Source organism: Atta colombica, unplaced genomic scaffold (assembly GCF_001594045.1).
Source record: "Atta colombica isolate Treedump-2 unplaced genomic scaffold, Acol1.0 scaffold83, whole genome shotgun sequence".
Taxonomy (NCBI): Eukaryota; Metazoa; Arthropoda; class Insecta; order Hymenoptera; family Formicidae; genus Atta; species Atta colombica.
In genome coordinates, this window is record NW_017259576.1 from 255,408 (window position 1) to 267,879 (window position 12,472).

The window sequence follows — 12,472 nt, forward strand, 5'->3', positions numbered from 1 at the left end:
ATGTTGCAACCTTGCAAAATATGGTCAAGTATGATGTCGAGTGCGATATATAGAGAATAAGAAAATACGCCATCGTTGGGTTATGTTCGTGATATTGCCAAATTAAACGGTTCGTGGATGACAAATCTTACGTTTTGAGAGGCAAGATAAAAAAATTTCGTCTGGGTTTAAGGTTAAGCGCCTGCTGTGGTACATACGGCGAATTCAACGCAATTCTCGAGAGTAAGCATCAACCGGAACGAGTATCGCATATCGCGCAATGAGGTTAATTTTACGTCACGCCGATGTGTATACGTTTATACAATAATTGAAAATTTATAATGAATTCGACTGCTGCGCTATTCCGCACTGATGCTTTCTAGACTTTTAAACATGAAGAAACACCTAAATTTAAGAATGTATAGCAAAAATCCCTTGATTGATGAAATGACGCAATGTATATTTCATTAAAATATAATGACATTTACGTCAGATGCCTTTATCAAAATATGTTTTTGCTATGTTTTTATAATTAAGTTTATGTTTAAGGTTGTGTAGCTGAATTTTTTTTCTGTAGTATATTTCTATAGTATTTTTTCTATAATATTTTCTATCCTTTCTTTTTTTTTCTCCAATGTAAAATTGTGTGTTTTTCATATTTTATTTCAATTATAAATTAGATAGTTATTTTTATAATTATAGTTATTTTTATTGTGTATCAGTACAGAATAGTGCAAGCAAATTATTTCAATTGGTAATGATTTTTTATGGTACATAGTTATATTAGTTATAGTATAAGTTTCTACTTTTGTAATATTTGCTTTATATCAATGAATACATAATAATCAATGAATACATTATATATAAGAATTTTTTTTTTTTTAGATTGAGCTACATTAATAATATATGTTGAATGGACAATAATAAGATCAGAATATATACATGTGTTAATCATGTCTATAATATTTGATTTTCTGAAGAAGATCTTCGGATGGGTAGATGAAGGTTCTAAAAAACGGAAAGCTGAGGACTGTAACTTTGAAGAAGAATATATAACATCCAAGAGATTTAAATCCAATTGTAATATAGCTCGTACAATGGAACAGTATTTTACCATTGATGACAGTGATGACGATGATATTATATACATGGGTGAGCAGAAATGCTCATCGATAAAACCGTGTGCACAAATGAACGGTACTCATAAAAAGCAACCACAATCTTTCGAATATTACAAAACTCCCACTTGTAAATCTACTTGCTTTATGCTACATCACAATAAACCGACTACGGAGCACTTTTTCCATCACAAACATAGAATGCCAGATATCTACCACAAGTCTCCCACATTATCTAAAACTAATCAATTAAAAGAGAAATATCAATATGAAGAAATGCTCCAAAATCTGTTTCCAAATAGGATACAGATATTTACAGATAAACCTGTGTGCAAACCCATAGAAGTTATCGATTTAGAAAAGCAACCAGAAATTATGACATCCAACAAGATTCAATCATCTGTCACTAACTTGTCTAAGATATCAACGTCATATCATAATAGAGTTTGCATGTCAAACTATTCTAGGACAGATAAAGAAAAAGTTCCTACTTTAAATTACAGCAAGAAAGGTATCACGGCGTATCAACAATCCAACAAAGTTATTACAATTGATAGACCCAGTACCAGTGGATTAGTGAAAACTACGCCGAAGTTATCTGTTGAAGTTGTTGCAACTAACTCATTGCGTGACGAGCTAGCTGCGAAACCTATCATGAGACAAGACTTCATCCCGCAAGTTACTAAGAGATACAACGAACGGATTGAACAACGGCACAGAGAGGCTGAAGAACTGAAGAAGATGACATGCGTCTTATCGAAGCACAATAGATATGCACGAGAAGCAGCTTTGGAAGAACAATTGGCACGTTCTATGAAATTATATCTGGCTGTCCTAGATGATAGAGAGGAACAGGAAGAGCCAGCATTGCCGACGTTGACTAATGAGATGTTGAAAGAAGTGAGAAACGCCATTATACCATGTCCTCCAGGAGAAGTTCTTGCAGAAGGTTTTGGTCTAAGGCTCACGCGAAAAGATCTTTGCACATTAGCCGACTTAAATTGGCTAAACGATGAAGTAATAAACTTCTACATGAATCTATTAATTGCCAGAGGCACGTCCGACAAGTATCCAAAGGTGCACGCAATGAATACATTTTTTTATCCAAAACTTCTATCGGGTGGTCACTCGTCTCTGAAGCGATGGACTAGAAAAGTAGACATATTCGCGCAGGATCTTGTAGTCGTGCCAATACATCTGGATATTCACTGGTGTATGTCAATAATAGATTTCAGGAATAAATCGATTGTTTATTACGACAGTATGGGCGGTAGTAACCCAAAATGTTTAGCCACACTAAAACAATATTTACAGGATGAGAGTTTAGACAAAAAGAAACAATCTTATGATATGAGCGATTGGAAATTGCAATCAGCCAAGAACATTCCACAACAGATGAATGGCAGCGATTGTGGCGTATTCTCTTGTATGTTTGCCGAATATGCCTGTGCAAATAAGAAGGTAACGTTTACACAGGATGATATGCCGTATTTTAGGAACAAAATGGTTTATGAGATATTGAAGGGTAAACTTTTGTAAGAAGGAGCATCAATTACTGCTTTGATAAATTAAAAAATGGCCAATGTTAGCGAGAAGCTTCAAACTAATGGTAAAGCTATATTGTAATAAAACTCAAGCAGTTTAATGCATTGGAGAATTCTTCTTTGTACCCTGTCCTCGCAGGACGTTGGCAATCAGCAGCATAACTTTCACTCTGTCTATCACTGTTCTAAAAAGAGATGTGATAAATCCAAACCACTGTCGGAGATTCTTCATTGAAGAAAATTTGTTTGGAAAATAACACAAATATCGCCTATTATTCTTGGAAAAAAAAAGAATTGAAAAAGGGAGAAACTTTCCTAATGTCCTTTCTGCAATCAATTGTGTGCTTTATCATTAAAAATAATGAAAAATCTCTCAATTTCTTAAAAGCATATTTCTGTTTTAAGACTTAATGTGAGAGAAGAAAGAGACATGTGCGTTTATCTTGTATAATAATTATAATTGCTTTGGATAAAGTGTAAACAAATTAATATAGATATACATGTGCTATACATAGATATGAAAATGTTTTTCTGCTGTACAAGGATGGTAATATACAGTTTCATCGTTTTTAACAAATTGTGAATAAAAGAATTGCAATATTTTTGTTCTTCGATGAGTTTTAGATTGCATAAAAGTTATAAAGATGTTCTTACGAGTTCTGTAAAAAACGAATTAAAAAAAGAAAGACAATTCTTTTGTCCACAACTGTACAGCTATATTATTTTCAGTTTGACTTGTATATTTTTTATTTGGAATTAATTTATGTATAAAACTAAAATTGAAGTAATTACTGCTGATATTTTGTTCATAATGCACATTAATACAACAAAAGCGTATCGATTTAATCAGCTTAAATACAACTTTCAAATAAATAACTTCAATGAATATTTGACAAAGACATTATATTATTTTTATCCCTCAAATTATTATCCATACATCTAATTATTATAGTATTATGTCAAATATAAGATATTTATTTAATCTAATTTTTAATCGTGAAATATTTTATAAATAAATATTTTTCTATTCTCTTCTTTTTTTTATCCTCTTTTTTTCTGTCTTTAAGACACAATTGCCTGTTTTTTTCATTTCAATGACATCATATACAGGTACATGTATACATTCTTAAAGAAAAAAATGTGTATATAAAATAATTGATAATAAATATTCATTGTATTGTTATTTGATTGAGTTCTAAAACAAATCACAATATTGAAATACATAATTTGAAATATAACTCAATTATTTCTGCTGTTTTATAATTTTCTTTAATTTTTCTAGACTTTTATAAAACATACATAACGATATAAAAGAAAAATTATGAAGAAATTCATACATATAAGAATCAATGTTATATAATATGCATTTTAAAATGCATTTTGTTATTTAAAAATTATTTTTTGTAACGTGTGTTCATTTTTTACTTTATATTCAATTTGACATGCTTTGTATTCAAAAGTCAACATCATTAAAAAAAAGAAAAAAAAGAATAAAAAATGAAAGAAACAGATCTAAAGTAGAGATTATGTAGGCTGTAGCAAAAGAAAAATTACGTAAGTATATATGTTATATATAAAATTATATATGCATATTATCTTTTCACCTACAATTTGTGGACGTAGCATATTGCTTCACATATAAATATATAAATATTTGATTTAGCATGGACTCGCACCACATTATATTTCGACACTACTTTATCAGCAATGTCGATAATATATGTAGTCACATCACAAAGGCCGGAATGGTCGCTCCAGTCGCTCTCAGATTTCTGAGTTTTTCTCTGTTTTCAATAACGTCATGACATTTCGCTGGAGCTTCGAAAGTTCTGTCAAAGTGTTACTTGTATTTACATGTTTTGCAATTAACACGAGTACAAAACACTAGGCGTTTATTTATTTTATATAATTATATATAAAATAAGGTTGCATATATTAAATTTATTATAATTCGGAAATATCCGAAACGTAATAAGAGATTCGCGAATATTTAAAATCATTTAATCTTATATTCTGTAGTAGCCGAATATCGTATGTTAAATTAAATAAAATGAGTTCGTGCAGCGTGATTACATCTGATTTTGTGAATTTATCAATTACAAATTCTGGTCAGGAATCATGTTGTGTGGAACGTCGATTTCAAAAAAGTATAACTGTCCATGAATTTAAGGTAAGCAAAGCTTTGCTTCCTTTCCAAAATTTTCTTTTACATAGAAATTTACAAGACAAAATTATAGGGCAAATTGGAGCTTCTTACTGGTGGTAACCCAGTTACAATGACCATTGAAGTTTATGACAAGAACGACAAGCTCATTTGTAGATTGGAGGAAGAACAACGGCTTTTGGGATCATATCCAATAGATGATGGAATGAGGATACATGTAAATATACAGATATTACAACATGATACAGAAATCATAATGAAAGTTTTATTTGTCTTACTGAGTCTACTTCAAGTATTTATAAGCACAAAATTATGAGATTGCAAATGAAATGTAAGGAAATTGCAGGTTATTGATAATTTCTCATGTACCACAGAAGATTTAAATCATGTGAAAAAGTTTGAGATATCTGAGGAAGAGTATGCCAAAAAAACAGGTGAGACTTTTATATTTATCTTATATCAAATTAAGTGATGAATGAAACATATTTTATTTATACTTGAATAGATACTGTTAAGGCGTTCCTAGAAAGGAATAAATTAGGAAAGTACAATGAAGAAGATATGAAAAGAAGAGCAGAAGAGAAGAAATTGGAAGAAGAAGCAGAGGAAAGCTTAGCTAATTTGTGCAAAGTTGGAGACCGTTGCGAAGTATCTGTTCCAAATCAGCCAAAGCGAAGAGCTACTATCTTATATGTTGGTCAGAATCTTAATATATTCGCAATCGTATTTTTACTAAAAGTATTTTTATTAATATATAAATGTTATAGGTAAAACTGAATTTAAGGAAGGCTGGTGGATTGGTGTTAAATATGATGAGCCTCTTGGCAAAAACGATGGGAGGTAAATTTAATCCCATTTAATTACAATATCTGAATATTTTTCTTCTCTTCTTACTTATTGTGTTGTTGATCATAGTGTCGGTGGAAAAAAATATTTCGAATGTGCTCCAAAATATGGAGGCTTTGTGAAGCCAGCGCACGTAAAAGTTGGAGATTTTCCAGAGGAGGACTTCAATCTTGATGAAGAACTGTAAAACGCCATAATTATTTCACTTTATTTTATCTCTTCTCTATTATCTTTTTTTCTAGCAATTTGAAAACTCAAAATAGTGCTTTATATACAATAATTTTTAAATTAAATATAGCTCACACAAATTAAAATTTTGTGTTCTTTTATAACATTATCGTCTGATCGCCAGTCAATGACATGTGTTTTTTTAACCATCATAAATAATATAGAAATCATAAATAATATAGAAATCATAAATAATATAGTGCGACGTTTGAAACAATAATTGCTGAATAATATCAATGTATAATTATCAAATAATAGATGTACATAACATATAATGCGTATCTATTATACAATGTTCTCATCTTCTTTATGTACTTTTATGATTTTATTGGCCTTGTAATCATACTAACCACACGAATATTACTTATCTAATATAATGTTGAACATATTGCTTAAACAAATTGAAGCATTTGGAAATTATATAGCTTTTCGATCCTTCAAGGACACACAGTACTATTATCTGTGTTAAACAAATAGAGTATTTATAATTAGGTAATTAATCATAATACTATACGATCACAAATTTGAATTGTTTTTTTTTGTATATTTCCTGGAATAATATGATGAAACATATACAAAATATTATATATTTATATACAAATTTATATTATGTATAAGTGCATTATGTATTTAAAGGGATTAAACTTTGAATTATGCTATCATTCTATATAGAGTATCGCTTGTGAAATATTTGTTTACGTGAATATTTATAACAAAAAAATGATTAGATCGAAATAATTAAAAGAAGACAACGGCATGTAGTGAGAGTTCATACTGCGCGCGGTTGCGTTCAATAACAGAATATGACTGCATTCAAAAATATCATCCGAGCATCCCCGCGTATTGTTTTATCCTTGTTGTTCATCCATTGTTAAACAAGGATAAGGAGATATCTGAGTAATGTTTTCAAATGCAGCCTATACGAGTTTTGGAACGCATGTGCTGATAACCTTTTAGGTTAGGATTTTTAACCAGGAAAAAAATTTTTTTTTATCAAGTTGTCAGATTGCCTCGCAAAGTGCAAACAAATTTCGTTTTTGTATTTTCAATTCAATGTAATAGGTATGCGCTAAGAAGTGTAAGAAAGAGAAAGATCTTGATAATTTTTGAAGAAAATGTAATCAACTTTTGATACATGTTTACATTAATCTGCTTATTAATTCTCAATTGTGATCTGTGTGCATATAATAATTGTTTTATTCATTGTGCGCTTACGAACTGGTACATTAGTAATGCTTGGTAACGCTCTTTCGCTAAGTCTAACCTCTAATCCTCTAATAACCTTTATTTATATTACAACAAGATTATAATTCAGAAAGCAATTAGTTGTGATCTAGATTAGTCAACCAACTGATATCTCTTTAAGTAAGCAGTATAACGATATCAACATGTTTGAACTGATACTGTTAGTCTCTTTTAAGAGAGGATGCTCTTTTAAAAATAAAAGATATATTTGTTAATTTACAGTAAAAAAATATTGAAACACGTACACATGTTCGTTTCATAAGCATCCATTTTCTATTTTATGCTTGACAAATAGCTTAGTGTATGTATATATAAACTCCGGTAGTAAGCGTTGTAATTTTTATGTAAAAATGACATTAAAGATGTCATTTTTGAACATCAAAATAACAACAAATAACATTAGCTTGCTGCCTTGGAAGTAATATAATTATTTCATTACAGTTTTAAATAATACTAAAATAATACTGTTTCATTACTCTTTTTAGAAATGCCGGATATAAAAGTTACACCACTCGGTGCTGGACAGGATGTCGGACGTAGTTGTATCCTTGTCTCCATGGGCGGCAAAAACATCATGCTGGATTGTGGAATGCACATGGGATTCAATGATGAGAGACGCTTCCCAGACTTTTCCTATATAGTTCCAGAAGGACCTGCGACTAATTATATCGACTGTGTCATTATCTCTCATTTTCACTTAGATCATTGCGGCGCTCTTCCATATTTCACAGAGATGGTAACGTAACATCAAAAATTATTTTGCAATAATTATTTTTTATTTTTGTTGTATTTTTTTCAATTTTCTTGCACACTTTTCTTTTTATTTAAAATATACAGGTAGGTTATACTGGACCAATTTATATGACACATCCAACCAAAGCTATTGCACCAATCTTACTAGAAGACATGAGAAAGGTTGCAGTCGAGCGTAAAGGCGAAAGTAACTTTTTCACATCGCAAATGATAAAGGATTGTATGAAGAAGGTTATCGCTGTTACGCTTCATCAATCCGTTATGGTAGATTCAGAATTAGAGATAAAAGCATATTATGCCGGACACGTTCTCGGTGCAGCCATGTTTTGGGTTCGTGTGGGATCACAGTCTATTGTATACACAGGAGACTATAATATGACGCCAGATCGGCATTTAGGTGCTGCGTGGATAGACAAATGCAGGCCAGACTTGTTAATTTCAGAATCAACATATGCAACCACGATTAGAGATTCAAAGAGGTGCAGGGAAAGAGATTTCCTCAAGAAAGTATGTTTTCGATTCATTATTTGTAATAATTTAATTTATGTTGAACAATTTTTTTGAGAAGATAAGACCGTGTTTCAGGTACACGAATGCATCGACAGAGGCGGAAAGGTGCTGATTCCTGTATTCGCTCTCGGTCGCGCCCAAGAACTGTGTATACTTTTGGAAACGTATTGGGAAAGAATGAACCTAAAAGTACCAGTTTATTTCGCGCTTGGTTTAACCGAAAAGGCCAACAATTATTATAAAATGTTTATCACCTGGACTAATCAGAAAATTAAAAAAACGTTTGTACAACGGAATATGTTTGACTTTAAGCACATAAAACCGTTTGATAAAGCGTATATCGATAATCCAGGTGCGATGGTGGTGTTTGCTACGCCAGGAATGTTACACGCCGGTCTCTCTCTCCAGATCTTTAAGAAATGGGCGCCTAACGAGTCCAACATGGTTATCATGCCAGGTTTTTGCGTGCAAGGTACCGTGGGACACAAAGTTTTAAACGGTACGCGGAGAATAGAGTTCGAGAATCGACAGATCGTGGAGGTAAAGATGGCCGTGGAGTACATGTCTTTTTCTGCTCACGCTGATGCAAAAGGAATAATGCAGTTGATACAGTATTGTGAACCGAAGAATGTTATGCTAGTGCATGGAGAATTCGCTAAGATGGAATATTTGAAGGAGAAAATCAAACAAGAATTCGGCGTTAGTTGCTATAATCCTGCAAACGGCGAAACTTGTATTATTACGACTACATCCAAAGTTCCCGTAGATGCTTCTCTAGCATTGCTGAAAGCCGAAGCAAAGAGATACTCGGCCTTACCGCCTGATCCGAAAAGACGGAGATTGCTTCACAGTGTCCTAATGTTGAGAGAAGACGGTGTCTGTCTTGTAGATGCAGATGAGGTAATATCTTCCACATAATAACTATTTATTTCATGATTGTTATTTTTTTTATTTTTAACACTTATTATTTTATATACATTGATTATTGCTTTTGTATTTGATTAGGTTGCAAAAGCTGCAGGTATCACAAAACATGTAGTCAGATTTACATCTACTGTGCAAGTAAGGGATCCCGGCCCAGCACAAGCTACTACCTTAAAACTATTGCAGCCATTGAAAGAAAGATTATCCGGATGGACGGTCCAATTAACAGACGGTTCTATATCAGTCGAGTCTGTTTTAGTAAAGGTGGAAGGAGATGAAGATGATCAAAAGAGTGTTTACGTTTCATGGACTAATCAGGATGAAGATTTAGGTAGCTATATTCTTGGATTTCTGCAAACAATGCTGAATTAAAGAAATGGACAAAATTATTTTTAAACAAAATTTCGACCTGTGATATTGAAATGTGGTTTATATTATCACTATTAAATGAACGATTGTAAATCTATTTTGCAACTTGATGCTAATCGAGGTAAAAATATATTTTCCAATAACACACTATGTTAAACATTAGATGACGGTTATACAATATTTTTTTTATGTTTTGGACGTTTGTATTTACCTGAATAGAATAAGAGACAAATATATAGAATTATAAAACTAAATATGAAAAATATTGTACCTGTCACGCATTCTTTTAGTTACCTGTAAGATATCCATCCTAAAAAGGAAGTAAGTGTGTATATTGTTCGGAAATATGCTGTATATAAATATGTAGTATAATTTTAGTATAATTTTTTATTATATAATGAATCTACTAAATATCTGTAGTCTTTGTTCTTCAAAGATGATGTCTATTGCCTTTTTTTTACCACTTGCATCTTAACGAGTTGTTAAATAGACGTCTAACTTTTCAATGAGACCGGCTTATCGTTTCGTCTTGTAAAAATCATTTCGATGACTTATTAAGATGCAAGTAATAAATACGATAAAAGTCAATTATAAAATTGACCAAAATTGCAGAAATTTTATTACTATAGCTCTGCTATATACCATATTGTGAAAATAATTGTTAATAATAGTCTGTCATAAACTTTATCGTTTTTAAAATGATGTATAGTTTATCGATAACTCAAGATAAATAATTCAAAAGATAATTCATAATAAGTAAAAAATAGTAATGTTAGTTCCAAAGTCTTATTAAATTCGATCTGAAAGTACAACTTTTAGAATTAATTACTTAAACTAGTCCGATAGGTAAATCAAAATGTATATCATATTTTATACTTTAACTATATATATTGTACATATGTATCAGTATCAATAAATGGATATTTATTTAAAGGTATCATTCACCATGTTAACAAATAAATGAAATGAAAAACTTTTCGAAATTGCATAACATTTCAGCATCAAGTAAAACAGTAAACTTTTATTAACTATGAATATGCTTTCTAGATACAAAACGGTAAATAAGTACGCAGTGTACTAAACATACATGCCTCTTACAAAACTCAGTACAATAACTATTCTTTTTTATGCAATCAATCGATTACATAAGTGAACAAAGAACTCTTTAAGTGTACTATTAACGTCTAACATAGTATTTTTTAAATATTCATGCAAGCAAGTTTAAAAAAATCATCTTCGAAGTTCTACTAGAATATAGAACTACTCCAATAACAATACGGAATATTTTGGCTTGTCCAATTAATAAACATCTGTTTAAAGCGTAATTAAATACGAATATAAATGATTGCAAGCATCAATTTTTTAAATGCCCCTAAAATTGTATGTTAACTTGAACTTGTTAAATATATTCTTAGATCTGATAATAAAAGTCTATATGTGAACTATATGAAAATCCGTCTCAAGTATGCAGTACTTGCTTTCAGTACAATTGTTGGGCGCAATTAATTTCACAGTTAACATTTGTATATATGTATAAGACTGGCTCGTTCAAACTTTCGCCTTATTTCCTTATTGCACGTAAAACGAATAATAAATTTCAATTTGTATACAATGGAACATGAAGGTCGCATTTTACAAATTTGGTGTATTGTGTTCGCTATCGATAACAAAAAATGCCATATATATTTTATATCATATTATGCATATATATGTATATATTTATATATATATAATTTCTGGTCCATGCGTCTAATGATAAAAAAAGAAAAAAGATGTTAAACACTAATAACAGTATGACTCAGAAATAATATCGTAATCAATATCGTTATACACAATGAATCATGAAGTCATGGAATCCATTAATTAATTAATTGTACAATTTTTCGCGTCGCAAGAACATATTCTTCAAGTGTTATGTTCTTATACGTCTCATAACAGAATTAAAATTTACAAATTGTTATAGCTCATAGATTCTATAAACAATATCGATGATCCTTAATGCACAATTTTGATAACCTTTACATCGTGTATAGCTATTTATAATTATAAATTATATAACATCACATACTCAAGTATTTCAAGTTTTGCCATTTAATCGCTACGAATTTAATTATTTATATTTTCTCCACATAATAAAATATGATATTTTTTTACAATAAACATTATCCATAGTATTTTCACTTTATATTAGTCTTCTGAGTAGCAAAGTATGCCATTGATACCTATATAGCAATGCTGCATTCGCTTTTAGCATTTGCGCATCCCATCTTTTTAACCACCAGTACTTGCACTGCACTAGCGTAGTTTATTTTTCGAAGTTATTTTTTTCCTGAACCACCCTGAAAGATTACATTAGAATAGAATGAATAAAGTACGTTGCTAATTCTTCGTAACATACTATTGACAATATATATATATTAAAATATATATAACAACACATATATGTATACATACATCTTATGTATTTATTCTTCCTTTACGATAGATAACTATTACAAGTAATAATAAATAAAAACAAATATTATATAAATAATAAATAACAAAATGTTACATATTAAATTTTTCAAAATTTCAATATTTATCCAATAAAACAATCAGGAAAAACAATTTGAAATCTGTGAAAGATAGCACATAATAAATGTGAATTATTAATAAGAAATACATTACATACTCTACTAAATATTTCTTATTAATAAAAAGATATTTTCTGCATTGTCTTTCATTTTTTTAAATCTAATATACAATTAAACAAAAATACACATGCTTTCTAATCATGCTGCAATTAATTGCAC

At 30.4% G+C, this 12,472-nt stretch overlaps 4 protein-coding genes across 10 annotated transcripts in view; 3 read left to right on the forward strand and 1 right to left on the reverse strand.

The window, feature by feature from the left end:
- The first annotated feature begins 15 nt into the window (after positions 1-15).
- LOC108692874 (sentrin-specific protease 1-like) lies at positions 16-3,527 on the forward strand. 2 transcript variants are annotated; one of them, XM_018201415.1, is made up of 2 exons: positions 16-222; positions 865-3,527. In XM_018201415.1, exon 2 carries the CDS (start codon positions 933-935, stop codon positions 2,634-2,636), a length of 1,704 nt encoding a protein of 567 aa, XP_018056904.1. In that variant the 5' UTR covers positions 16-222; positions 865-932; the 3' UTR covers positions 2,637-3,527. The 2 variants fall into 2 exon arrangements, with proteins under 2 accessions (XP_018056904.1, XP_018056905.1); XM_018201416.1 differs by having other exon boundaries at positions 210-264.
- Positions 3,528-4,538: 1,011 nt separating this feature from the next.
- Positions 4,539-6,185, forward strand: LOC108692913 (tubulin-folding cofactor B). Its single transcript, XM_018201487.1, has 6 exons — positions 4,539-4,811; positions 4,879-5,022; positions 5,152-5,239; positions 5,311-5,502; positions 5,573-5,645; positions 5,721-6,185. Exons 1-6 carry the CDS (start codon positions 4,692-4,694, stop codon positions 5,836-5,838), a joined length of 735 nt encoding a protein of 244 aa, XP_018056976.1. The 5' UTR covers positions 4,539-4,691; the 3' UTR covers positions 5,839-6,185.
- A 737-nt stretch (positions 6,186-6,922) lies between these two features.
- LOC108692906 (integrator complex subunit 11) lies at positions 6,923-9,934 on the forward strand. 2 transcript variants are annotated; one of them, XM_018201479.1, is made up of 5 exons: positions 6,923-6,996; positions 7,610-7,860; positions 7,962-8,384; positions 8,463-9,287; positions 9,393-9,934. In XM_018201479.1, exons 2-5 carry the CDS (start codon positions 7,612-7,614, stop codon positions 9,681-9,683), a joined length of 1,788 nt encoding a protein of 595 aa, XP_018056968.1. In that variant the 5' UTR covers positions 6,923-6,996; positions 7,610-7,611; the 3' UTR covers positions 9,684-9,934. The 2 variants fall into 2 exon arrangements, with proteins under 2 accessions (XP_018056968.1, XP_018056967.1); XM_018201478.1 differs by lacking the exon at positions 6,923-6,996 and adding an exon at positions 7,096-7,118.
- Positions 9,935-10,683: 749 nt separating this feature from the next.
- The window catches only part of LOC108692981 (kinectin-like), a 17,395-nt gene continuing 15,606 nt past the window's right edge, over positions 10,684-12,472 (reverse strand). For all 5 annotated transcript variants that reach the window (XM_018201587.1, XM_018201589.1, XM_018201588.1 and 2 more), the window contains one exon: positions 10,684-12,019. In XM_018201587.1, the coding sequence (XP_018057076.1) occupies positions 11,976-12,019 (44 nt within the window). In that variant the 3' untranslated portion in view covers positions 10,684-11,975. The remainder of the gene's footprint in view (positions 12,020-12,472) is intronic.